The sequence below is a fragment of the Littorina saxatilis genome, linkage group LG9 (assembly GCF_037325665.1).
Source record: "Littorina saxatilis isolate snail1 linkage group LG9, US_GU_Lsax_2.0, whole genome shotgun sequence".
Lineage (NCBI taxonomy): Eukaryota > Metazoa > Mollusca > Gastropoda > Littorinimorpha > Littorinidae > Littorina > Littorina saxatilis.
The window spans coordinates 24661908-24674235 of record NC_090253.1 but is presented as its reverse complement, the minus strand read 5'-3'; the positions used below and the strand labels follow the sequence as shown (position 1 = coordinate 24674235).

Here is a 12328-nt window from a genome sequence, read left to right as displayed (position 1 = left end):
ACTGACAATTAACATTATTTTGCAGCGCGTTCCTACTCAGACGCATTTAGGAAAGGCACCCTGGGAGATCTGAACCCAGCTCTGTTCTTCATGGGAAAGCAACAGCTCAGAAATCGGCTTCCAACTCAATTCGACGACAACGACGAAGAAATCTACAACGATATCAGTACCGTACTAAGGCTGTTCACTGACGACTTAAACAACGACGACAACGAAGATGTTTATGACAGAGACGCTGATGACTACAACGATGATGATAATGATGATGACAGGGATGACGCGAAAGGAGAAGAAAAGGACCAAGAAGCTGCTGGTAAGGACATCGTTTTGGAGAAGGAGAGGATGAATAAGAATGCGCTTAAGAACGAAATTGATAAGAACCAACAGGAAACTGCGGTGGTCGTGGGGCAGAGTAAAAATAACGGTCAGCAGTGTAAGTCTAATATAGCTGTGCATGGTTTTTGTCTGAATGTCATGGGCGGACTCTCTCTGCTTCGGTCTGTGTCTCACTGTTTCTGTCTGTTTGCCCCCTCCCCTCTCTCTGTCCCTATCTCTATCTCTGTCTCTCTCTCTTTCTCTCTCTCTCTCTCTCTCTCTCTCTCTCTCTCTCTCTCTCTCTCTCTCTCTGTCCAACTGTCTGTTTGTGTGTTTGTGTTCGACTGTCTCACACACACACACACACACACACACACACACACACACACACACACACACACACTGTCTCGCGTCCTCTGTTTCTGTGTGTATGTGTGTGTGTGTGTGTGTGTGTGTGTGTGTGTGTGTGTGTGTGTGTGTGTGACTCTCTCTCTCTCCCTCTCTGTCTCTCTCTCTCTCTGTCTCTCTCTCTCTCTCTGTCTCTCTTCTCTCTCTGTCTCTGTCTCTCTCACTCTCCCTCTCTCTCTCTCTCTCTCTCTCTCTCTCTCTCTCTCTCTCTCTCTCTCTCTCTCTCTCTCTCTCTCTCTCTCTCTCTCTCTCTATCGTGTGAGCGTATGTGAATGAGTATTTATATCTTATGAGACCAGGGTCTCTCTGCCATAACATGACGACAAATAGCATTCTTTTTTTCATAACTCGTTCGGGAGACAGCATGTCGGCATGAAACAAATATAACAACAGTACTCAAATTGTTTTGAATAATACCACCAACACACAATCTCGCGCGCGCATTCACACCCAAACGCAAACGTTCGACTCGTCGATATTATACTTTTCTCGTTTAATCATCGGACCCTATTGTTAGTTGAGGTCGTGTTTGGTTTTCAATATTTGGGTCTACTTTTCAATTATAATAATAAGTTTAATAAAACACAAAAGTTGTCATATGATAAGGCCTCTCGAGCAATGTTTAGCTTGTTAAAGAAGTGTAGAAAATTGTGGTTGTCCATAGATATTCAAATTGAATTGTTTGATAGAATAGTTGCACCGATTATGTTATATGGCTGTGAAGTATGGGGACCAAATTTGGTAAGTTTAGCAACAAAATTGCAGCTACGTTTTTATAAGATTAGTTTGAAATTGAGAAAGTCGACCCCAACGTGTATGGTATTAGGCGAGTTAGGCAAATTTCCACTAGATGTCCTCGTTAAAAATAGAATATTTAGTTTTTGGTTTAAATTGGTGGATTGTAATAATAGTAATACGTTTTCAAATGTATTGTACCGTTTTTTGCATCGCCTCTATGTAAATAACATATATGAAGCACCCTATTTAAAACATGTTGAAACAACTTTAAATGCTCTTGATCTTAGTGGTTTTTGGCATGACCAGTTTAATTTACGATGTTCCGAAAAATGGTTTAAATTGAAAACGTTGCAATGCCTAAAAGATCAATACATACAATCGTGGTTTTCAGAATTAAATGAAAAAGAAACTTGTTTGAATTATAGATTGTTTAAAGATACATTTTATATTTGAAAATTATTTGAACATTTTACCCAATAACCTAGCACTCTCTTTTTTACGTTTTAGAACATTAAATCATAAATTGCCAATACAGAATGGTCGAATGTTAAATATACCACATAACTTAAGAATATGTGTTAAATGCCAGTCTGGAGAACTCGGATATGAATTTCATTATATTTTTCAGTGTCATTTTTTTGAAAATGTGAGGAAAAGGTTGTTACCATTGTATTTTCGTAGAAATTCAAATGCAGTCAAATTTGTAGAGGTTACATGCCGAGTCTCAGTGATTATCAAAAATAATGGTCGAAGTTAGCGGATCATGAAAAATGCGAGCTTTAGCGAGCTTTTTCATGACCGCGAACTGAGACCATTATTTTTGATAATCACTGAGACGAGGTGTGTAACCTCTTTATTCCTCCTTTCTTCAGTTATTCAAAGAAAAGAGGAGGTTTTTTGCGAAAGTTTGATCGAATCCTATTCACTCAACCAGTCAACCTGCGCAGGCGATCGATTAATGCGCGGTTGTATAGTTCCGTGCAAATCATTCCATTCTGTTAACACTTCTTGTCAGTTTTCCTATTTTGGACTAAAATCAAGTACACAGATATGCTGTTATTCTGCTGTGGCGGCAAAGGCAGATATTGTGTGTTCTGTATATGTTTTGGTATCGGTTAGGAAAATGTTCTTTCGTCAAATGGGACTAGCAGACGAACTTTTGCACCCGTGTTCCAACGTTAAAAACTGTATGAAGTTAAGTTTTCTGGGGAAAATAGTGTATGAAACCGCTTTATGTTGTTTAAATTGATGAGATGTGTGCATTTGGTTGCGTGTGATCTGTTTATTAAATGAAATATTGTTGAAAACTGACCGTCGGATTGCAGTCTGTTGTCGAAGAAACTGAGTGAAAAGAAGGGGAACTACTCTTGTCGCTAGACAAAGTATGAGTTACTTGCCTTGGGAAATTGCTTGTGATGAACGTCTGATCTAGATTCAGAAAACAACCGAACTCATGGATTTTATATGGAGATTCATGTGTTCAGGCCTGTAGTTGTTAATTTGAATGCGGTATGTTTGTATTGTTTGCTCCAGAGATGTATACTTCGTACATTAGAGCGTTCGGAACTTTTCAGTCGCAAAAAGTAGTACCGAAACAGAACAGCTTCTCAACCCATTGCACTATCGAGGATTCAGGCTGTTGCTGGGTCGTTATTTGTTTGGTTGCTGGGTCATTATCGAAAAATAACTACCCCTACAAGTTTACAGAGGTAAAGAAGCAGAGGGGGGAATGAAAACATTTATTTGAATTAACAAAGAAACGAAAGTTATTGCATTTAATATATTTTATTAAGAGTATTTTGAAAGAGTTCTCATTATTTGATCACGTTTGTTTTTTTATTAAAACAAAAACAAACACAGAAACATATACATTCCTGTAAAAAAAAAAAATGTATGATTAAAATTATTTTGTTATGAATTAAGATTGATTTATTTAAAGTTAATTAGAAGTGTTGTGTCTCATTATTACATATATCTTTTTTGTCGTGTTTATTGCAATTTTTATTTATTTTATACATGTAACCCTAGGTTTTTAAAAAAATAAATATTGACTTGACTTGACTAGCTTGTTACGCTGAAAACACAACATCTGTTACTAAATACAAATATTGTACTGACAGTACTAACCCAGCATAGAAACATTACAGTCTAACCACAAAGATTGTACTTTACCACTAACTCTGCATTTTATTCTGACAGTACGCATGCAGCAGACACTTGAGACATAGACACTTTAACAATGTATTATACAGCGCTAACACTGCATTTTGTTGTGACAGTATAATGATTCTAATTTACCATTAACGTTGCATTTATTCTGGCAGTACACATCCAGCAGAAAGACAACCAGCAGGCTCGACGGGTCGTTGTGGCCTACTGATGCGTACCGGAAGCTCCATGACACTAAAACAATGTACTAAACAGCGCTAACACTCCATTCTGTCAGTTGTGACAGTACAAAGATAATAATTTACCATTAAATTTGCAATTTGGTCTGACAGTACAGAGACGTGACGTAGAGGTTACACGCCGAGTCTCAGGGAATATTAAAATGATTGGTCGAAGTCAGCGGATCATGAAAAATGCGAGCTTCAGCGGGGAATTAAGTCTAACTACAAAGCTTACACTTTACCACTAATGCTGATGTGTATTCTGGCAGTACACATACAGCAGAAAGACAACCACCAAGCACGACTGGTCGTCGTTGCATACATGCGTACCGGAAGTTCCATGACGCTAAAACAATGCACTATACAGCGCTAACACTGCGTTCAGTTGTGGCAATACACAGATTCTAATTTACCATTTACTTTGCATTTTTTTCCGACAGTACACACGCAGCATAGAGATATGACAGTCTAACTGCAAAGATTTTACTTCACCACTAACTTCGCTGAAAACACAATGTCAGTTACTAAATACAAATATTGTACTCACTAACTTTGCATTTTGTTGTGACAGTATGCTCGCAGCATAGAGATATGTATAGAGTCTATCTCTACAAAGATTGTACTTTACCACTCATGCTGTAATTTATGTTGGCAGTACACATACAGCAAAAAGACAACCACCAGGCACGACTGGTCGTTGTGGCCTACATGCGGACAGGAAGCTCCATGACGGGACGCATACTGCAGTTTAGTCCCGACGTCTTCTACTGGTACGAACCACTCCACAGTCTCGAACGCTACTACGTCACTGGCGGACGCCCCGAATTAGCCTACAGGAACAAGTGAGTGGGTTTTTTTTTCTGGTGGCGATTGGTAATGCGCTCTGACACATTCTATTTTGCAAAAGTAGCACTCATGGTTAACACTTTGGGGTTCACATGGTGGTGGTGATAATGTTGTTGTTGTTGTTGTTGTAGTTGTTGTTGTTGTTGTTGTTGTTGTTGTTGGTGCTGGTGGTGGTGATGGTGGTGGTGGTGGTGGTGGGGTTGGTGTTGTTTGTTGTTATTCTCGGGTTTTTTTTTTTTTACTTCTCTCAAATTTTTCTTTATTTTTCTCAACGTCCAATAATTATATTCTTTGATGCATTTACTGGGATCCGTATGGCAAAGTCAAGTTTTTCTTTTGTATTGGAAATGTATCTATTTGATCAGATTGTCCTTCAGCTAGTAATTCGAGTAGTAAGTGTGTGAATGCAATTGTGAGAAAATGGATAAGTAGATGCCTACATCAACGAGAAAGCGAATCAGTTGGTCAGTCAGTCGGCCAGTCTGTCCGACAATTAGTCAGTTCAGCATATTTATCACCCACTTCTTCTTCTTCAGCGTTCCAGAAATTCTGGTGACGTGTGTGCTCGTTTTGCCCATGTGGGTTCCCCACACTATACTCTGAGAGCATAGTCAGCTTCACTCCGCTTTCGTTTGGTGGGCATGCTGGGTATTTTCGTGTTTCCATAACCCACAGAACTCCGACATGGATTACAGGATCTTTTCCGTGCGCACTTGGTCTTGTGCTTGCGTGTACACACGAAGGGGGTTAAGTCACTAGCAGGTCTGCGCAAAAGTTGACCTGGGAGATCGGACAAATCTCCACTCTTAACCCACCAGGCGGCAGCGACCGGGATTCAAACTCACGACCTCCCGATTAGGAGGCCGACGTCTTACTACTGCACCACTTCGCCCTCTGCTTTTAAAGGCTGACGACATGTGAACAGCTTAAAGTGTCAGCTTAAATCTGTAGTCGGCATTATTGGTCAAACAAACAAAGGAAGACAGTGCATTCTATTTCATTCACGTATCACTTAACAGTGAAGAAAACCTAACCTTAAAGCCTGATAATAATGTGGCGAAGACGACTTCGCGAAGTCTACTTCCCGATGCTCGCAGCACGAAGCTATGGTACTGAATGTTCGGTTATAAAACTTTGAGAAGTCTTCGCAGGTCAACTTTGTGCTCAATGTCTTCGAAAGTCAACGTCGGGGTCAAGTAAGGAAGGCCTTCACGAACGGCACTGAATTACCCGTTTATTTCCAGGACGATGAACGAGATGTTCAAGAACAGCGCCATGGCCGGCGGCAACGTGTCGGCAGCGTTGTCCTGTGACATCACCAACGTCTACCAGGGCACGCTCCTCGACCACTTCATGACGTACAGCAAGTACAGCACGGACCACTTCCACACGTGCTTCAAACAGGCCATGACCCCCCAGCAGTGGAACCGCTGCGCCGTCAACATGACCAACTTTTGCAGGGAAAAGTTCAAGGTCACGGCGGTGAAGTCCATCCGGTTTCACATGGCGCGCGCCTTGGAGGCCATGCGCAAAGACCCCAAGGTTAAGGTCGTTCACTTGATCCGGGACCCTAGAGGAGTGCTCCTCTCCCGCCACCTCCTCGGCTTCGCGGATTTCAAGAAGCTGAACGAGGAGGCGGCCCTGCTGTGCGGGAAGTTGAAGGATGATCTAGGCTACGCTCCCAAGTCCGGAGACCCGCTGAGAGCCCGCTACATGATGGTGCGGTACGAGGACATCGCGGCCGTGCCCACGGAACACACGCACCAGCTGTACAGCTTCATGGGGCTCAAACCATCCGAGGACGTTCTCCGCTCCGTCAAAGAGATGACAGAGTCCGCCAAGAGGAAGAGGCCGTGTCTCACGTGCCCGCCCGTCCCGCTCAACTCCACAGAGGTGTCTCAGGCCTGGCGTCAGACTCTCACGCTGGAGCAGGTGGAAACCATCTCCAAGGTCTGTGCTGACGTCATGCGGTCGCTAGGTTACCGGGTCATGTTCAACAGCGAGGCTCAACTAAGAGACCTGAGAGTGTCGGCTGTGGGGCCGGTGAAAATACAGTGACAGAGCTGGATGATTATTCGGATCTGTTTATTTGTGTTTGATGAGAAACCGAAAATTAACTTCAAAGAAAAGATATATTGTTTATGAATGATTCAGTTGTGGTACGAACATGGGTGCAATACTTTTTTTGCTCAGTTTATTTGTACTGTGTTAACCCAAAATCAGATTTAACTGCTAACGTTCCAAAATTCAGCATAAAAAAAACAAGATTGGTTACTCAATGGAAAGTTTTTTGGGACTAAACAAAACAATCACAGGTACATCAATTCAACGGTCTTTATAGTGGACAAGACAATAACCAATAATTATAATATTAACAAGAAATTCCTTCGAGGTAGGAAAAACACCCCCGTTGGTCAAAGGGAAATAACCATTCTCACTGCCACCAACTGAGAAGGTTATTTCCCTTTGACCATTAATATGTCACTCTATAAGTCCTTGTAGAATCTTAATCCACCAATAACTCCCTAACCGTGTGTTTGACTGGTCCCAATGTTTGTAAGGACCGTCTCAGGAATGTATAGAACCTGTTCACCAAGTTTGGTGACGATCGGTCCGTTCATTCTTGAGATCTATATGCGAACACAAACACACAAACACACAAACACACAAACACATCGAGCGAAACCTATACACACCCCTATACCGGGGATGTAATGAAGCTTATTTGATACTAATTTTCATCCGATCTCTGTCTGTCCAATATAAAGACCATTGACTTGATGTACGTGTGAGCGTTTTGTTTATCAAATATTTAACGTTCCGACAACTGACCATTGACTTGATGTACTTGTGAGCGTTTTGTTTATCAAATAGTTAACGTTCCGACAACTGACCATTGACTTGATGTACTTGTGAGCGTTTTGTTTATCAAATAGTTAACGTTTCGACAACTGACCATTGACTTGATGTACTTGTGAGCGTTTTGTTTATCAAATAGTTAATGTTCCGACAACTGACCATTGACTTGATGTACTTGTGAGCGTTTTGTTTATCAAATATTTAACGTTCCAACAACTGACCATTGACTTGATGTACTTGTGAGCGTTTTGTTTATCAAATATTTAACGTTCCGACAACTGACCATTGATTTGATGTACTTGTGAGCGTTTTGTTTATCAAATATTTAACGTTCCAACAACTGACCATTGACTTGATGTACTTGTGAGCGTTTTGTTTATCAAATATTTAACGTTCCAACAACTGACCATTGACTTGATGTACTTGTGAGCGTTTTGTTTATCAAATATTTAACGTTCCAACAACTGACCATTGATTTGATGTACTTGTGAGCGTTTTGTTTATCAAATATTTAACGTTCCAACAACTGACCATTGACTTGATGTACTTGTGAGCGTTTTGTTTATCAAATAGTTAACGTTCCGACAACTGACCATTGACTTGATGTACTTGTGAGCGTTTTGTTTATCAAATAGTTAACGTTCCGACGACTGACCATTGACTTTATGTACTTGTGAGCGTTTTGTTTATCAAATAGTTAACGTTCCAACAACTGACCATTGACTTGATGTACTTGTGAGCGTTTTGTTTATCAAATATTTAACGTTCCAACAACTGACCATTGACTTGATGTACTTGTGAGCGTTTTGTTTATCAAATATCTAACGTTCCAACAACTGACCATTGACTTGATGTACTTGTGAGCGTTTTGTTTATCAAATATTGAACGTTCCGACAACTGACCATTGACTTGATGTACTTGTGAGCGTTTTGTTTATCAAATATTGAACGTTCCGACAACTGACCATTGACTTGATGTACTTGTGAGCGTTTTGTTTATCAAATATTGAACGTTCCGACAACTGACCATTGACTTGATGTACTTGTGAGCGTTTTGTTTATCAAATATTGAACGTTCCGACAACTGACCATTGACTTGATGTACTTGTGAGCGTTTTGTTTATCAAATATTTAACGTTCCAACAACTGACCATTGACTTGATGTACTTGTGAGCGTTTTGTTTATCAAATATTTAACGTTCCGACAACTGACCATTGATTTGATGTACTTGTGAGCGTTTTGTTTATCAAATATTTAACGTTCCAACAACTGACCATTGACTTGATGTACTTGTGAGCGTTTTGTTTATCAAATATTTAACGTTCCAACAACTGACCATTGACTTGATGTACTTGTGAGCGTTTTGTTTATCAAATATTTAACGTTCCAACAACTGACCATTGATTTGATGTACTTGTGAGCGTTTTGTTTATCAAATATTTAACGTTCCAACAACTGACCATTGACTTGATGTACTTGTGAGCGTTTTGTTTATCAAATAGTTAACGTTCCGACAACTGACCATTGACTTGATGTACTTGTGAGCGTTTTGTTTATCAAATAGTTAACGTTCCGACGACTGACCATTGACTTTATGTACTTGTGAGCGTTTTGTTTATCAAATAGTTAACGTTCCAACAACTGACCATTGACTTGATGTACTTGTGAGCGTTTTGTTTATCAAATATTTAACGTTCCAACAACTGACCATTGACTTGATGTACTTGTGAGCGTTTTGTTTATCAAATATCTAACGTTCCAACAACTGACCATTGACTTGATGTACTTGTGAGCGTTTTGTTTATCAAATATTGAACGTTCCGACAACTGACCATTGACTTGATGTACTTGTGAGCGTTTTGTTTATCAAATATTGAACGTTCCGACAACTGACCATTGACTTGATGTACTTGTGAGCGTTTTGTTTATCAAATATTGAACGTTCCGACAACTGACCATTGACTTGATGTACTTGTGAGCGTTTTGTTTATCAAATATTGAACGTTCCGACGACTGACTATTGACTTGATGTACTTGTGAGCGTTTTGTTTATCAAATATTGAACGTTCCGACAACTGACCATTGACTTGATGTACTTGTGAGCGTTTTGTTTATCAAATATTGAACGTTCCGACAACTGACTATTGACTTGATGTACTTGTGAGCGTTTTGTTTATCAAATATTGAACGTTCCGACAACTGACCATTGACTTGATGTACTTGTGAGCGTTTTGTTTATCAAATATTGAACGTTCCGACAACTGACCATTGACTTGATGTACTTGTGAGCGTTTTGTTTATCAAATATTTAACGTTCCAACAACTGACCATCGACTTGATGTACTTGTGAGCGTTTTGTTTATCAAATATTTAACGTTCCGACAACTGACCATTGACTTGATGTACTTGTGAGCGTTTTGTTTATCAAATATTGAACGTTCCGACAACTAACCATTGACTTGATGTACTTGTGAGCGTTTTGTTTATCAAATATTGAACGTTCCGACAACTGACCATTGACTTGATGTACTTGTGAGCGTTTTGTTTATCAAATATTGAACGTTCCGACAACTGACCATTGACTTGATGTACTTGTGAGCGTTTTGTTTATCAAATATTTAACGTTCCGACAACTGACCATTGACTTGATGTACTTGTGAGCGTTTTGTTTATCAAATATTTAACGTTCCGACAACTGACCATTCTTGTATTTTGGTTTCACTGCGTAGGAAAAAGTTACAAGGGAAATACTAGGAGCACTGCATGGCGTTCTAACTTAAATAGTTTTCCAATTTTCAAAAATAAATTGTTCCGGTGAATGCATACACTAATTATCTTTTATCTTTCAAGAAAAGCTACTGTGTCAAGCACAAACTATATTAATTGAGCAGCAACAATCACGAAGAGTACTTTCAAAGTCAATTTGCTTCTATTTTTAAATTTGTGAACCTTTTTCAGTCACTCAAAAATTGAGTCAGCGGAGCGAAGAAATAGTATGGTTCGAATTATCGAAACACAGTTATTTCTGAAAAATGAAAGTTACGATTGCTATTTTAATTGAATGTATGGGATAATCTAGCTGTCCTTTTGCCCTAATTCCTTGCTATTTCGTGGGTAATATTTTGCTGTTAGGTGTTTTACTATTGAAGATCAGCGCTTGGGTGAATCGTGAGGTGTGAAAGCAAAAAAAAGAAAGAAATGATATTTGATTAAGTGATTGAGTGGGGAACCTGATATGGTGTGTATGTGTGTGTGTGTGTGTGTGTGTGTGTGTGTGTGTGGTGTGGTGTGTGTGTGTGTGTGTGTGTGTGTGTGACTGTGTCTGTGTGTGCGTGTGTGTGTGTGTTTGTGTGTTTGCTTGTTTGTGTGTGCGCGTGTGACTGTATGTTTGTATGCATGTGTGTGTGTTTGTGCATGTGTGCATGTGTGTGTGTGTGTGTATGTATGTGTGTGTGTGTGTGTGTGTGTGTGTGTGTGTATTTGTGTGTGTGGGTGTGTCTGTGTATCTGTGTGTTCGTGTATGCGTTTGTGTCTGTGTCTGTGTGTGACTGTGTCTGTGTGTGTGTGTGTGTGTGTGTGTGTGTGTGTGTGCACAGCGCTTGTGGTTCAGTATTCGTGGGAAATGTGGATACGGAAACATAAAAAAAAGTGTTTGCAAAAAACCCAGCTTTTTCCTTACCTGGTTACGATGACAGTGAGAGAGAGAGAGAGAGAGAGAGAGAGAGAGAGAGAGAGAGAGAGAGAGAGAGAGAGAGAGAGAGAGAGAGAGAGAGAGAGTTATGCACCTATGAAAATAAAGTTATATACGAAGTTCCCTCCCTTTTCCCAACTCGTGTGGCATATCTACTTTTTATCGGCTTTCAACAGTACTAAAGGCGTGATTCAATGCTGGTATGTAAAGAATGGCCCGTCCACAAATGTACCTGTTTTTATTTTGTTCCGACATTTTTATTAAGCAAACTTTCATTTTATGATCAGGCGAAGTATAAACTTGACCTTCAACTTTACGAGGATATCTATTTGGATGACATAAATCAATGGGTTTTTTTAAGTCAAGGATCCCAAATAACAGGCCAGCGGGATGCGCTAAGTTCTGACATGAAGGAATTTGACAGAAATAAATTTGCCATTCAGAAAACTGCTGAATCTTCTGCAGCCAAATTCTAAGATGCCAGAAACCATAAAAAATGCGGCCCAGGCCTACACGTAAACCAATGTTCTGCTAACTGTCTTGGATCTGCTAAGGGGCTAGTGATAAGGCCATCTCTTTACTTGGACACATACTAACAATCAACATTCTGAATGTTTCCCGTGTAGAGCTGAATTTTATTTAAATTTTGTTTCAAGCAACAGTCTTGTGGGATCGTAGCAAGAGAATGCACATATTTAGAAAAATATGAAATGCAAATGGCCGCCATAATTAATATTGTGTCGATATCTACTTCCTCTAGCAGATAATGAAAACCGAACATATGTAGACGGGTACATAAGGATGATCTGAAGACCAACTGTTGCGGTGATACTATCCTCACTGCCACGTTCCAATTAGTCGCTATATGTACCTTAATCGGAAAAAACCCAATTACATTATTCATTAGCAGTTATCACGTGCTTGATCCAGTTATACACAGTGAGCCTTATGTAAAAGGAAAGTGCAGAGTCTTAGGAACACAACGGTACCAAAATCAAGAGTACTGGTCAAGAAACAAAGACGCACGAAGCAATTGAAAAATGTGACTTTCATAGGTATTAATTGGCTTAATCTCCACCT

At 39.8% G+C, this 12328-nt stretch overlaps 1 protein-coding gene across 3 annotated transcripts in view; it reads left to right on the top strand.

Moving 5' to 3' along the window:
• LOC138975678 (carbohydrate sulfotransferase 1-like) overlaps positions 1-9693 on the top strand; it is a 33504-nt gene extending 23811 nt beyond the window's left edge. For all 3 annotated transcript variants that reach the window (XM_070348412.1, XM_070348410.1, XM_070348413.1), the window contains exons 3-5: positions 26-313; positions 4507-4693; positions 5942-9693. In XM_070348412.1, the coding sequence (XP_070204513.1) occupies positions 26-313; positions 4507-4693; positions 5942-6755 (1289 nt within the window). In that variant the 3' untranslated portion in view covers positions 6756-9693. The remainder of the gene's footprint in view (positions 1-25; positions 314-4506; positions 4694-5941) is intronic.
• The last annotated feature ends 2635 nt before the right edge of the window (positions 9694-12328 follow it).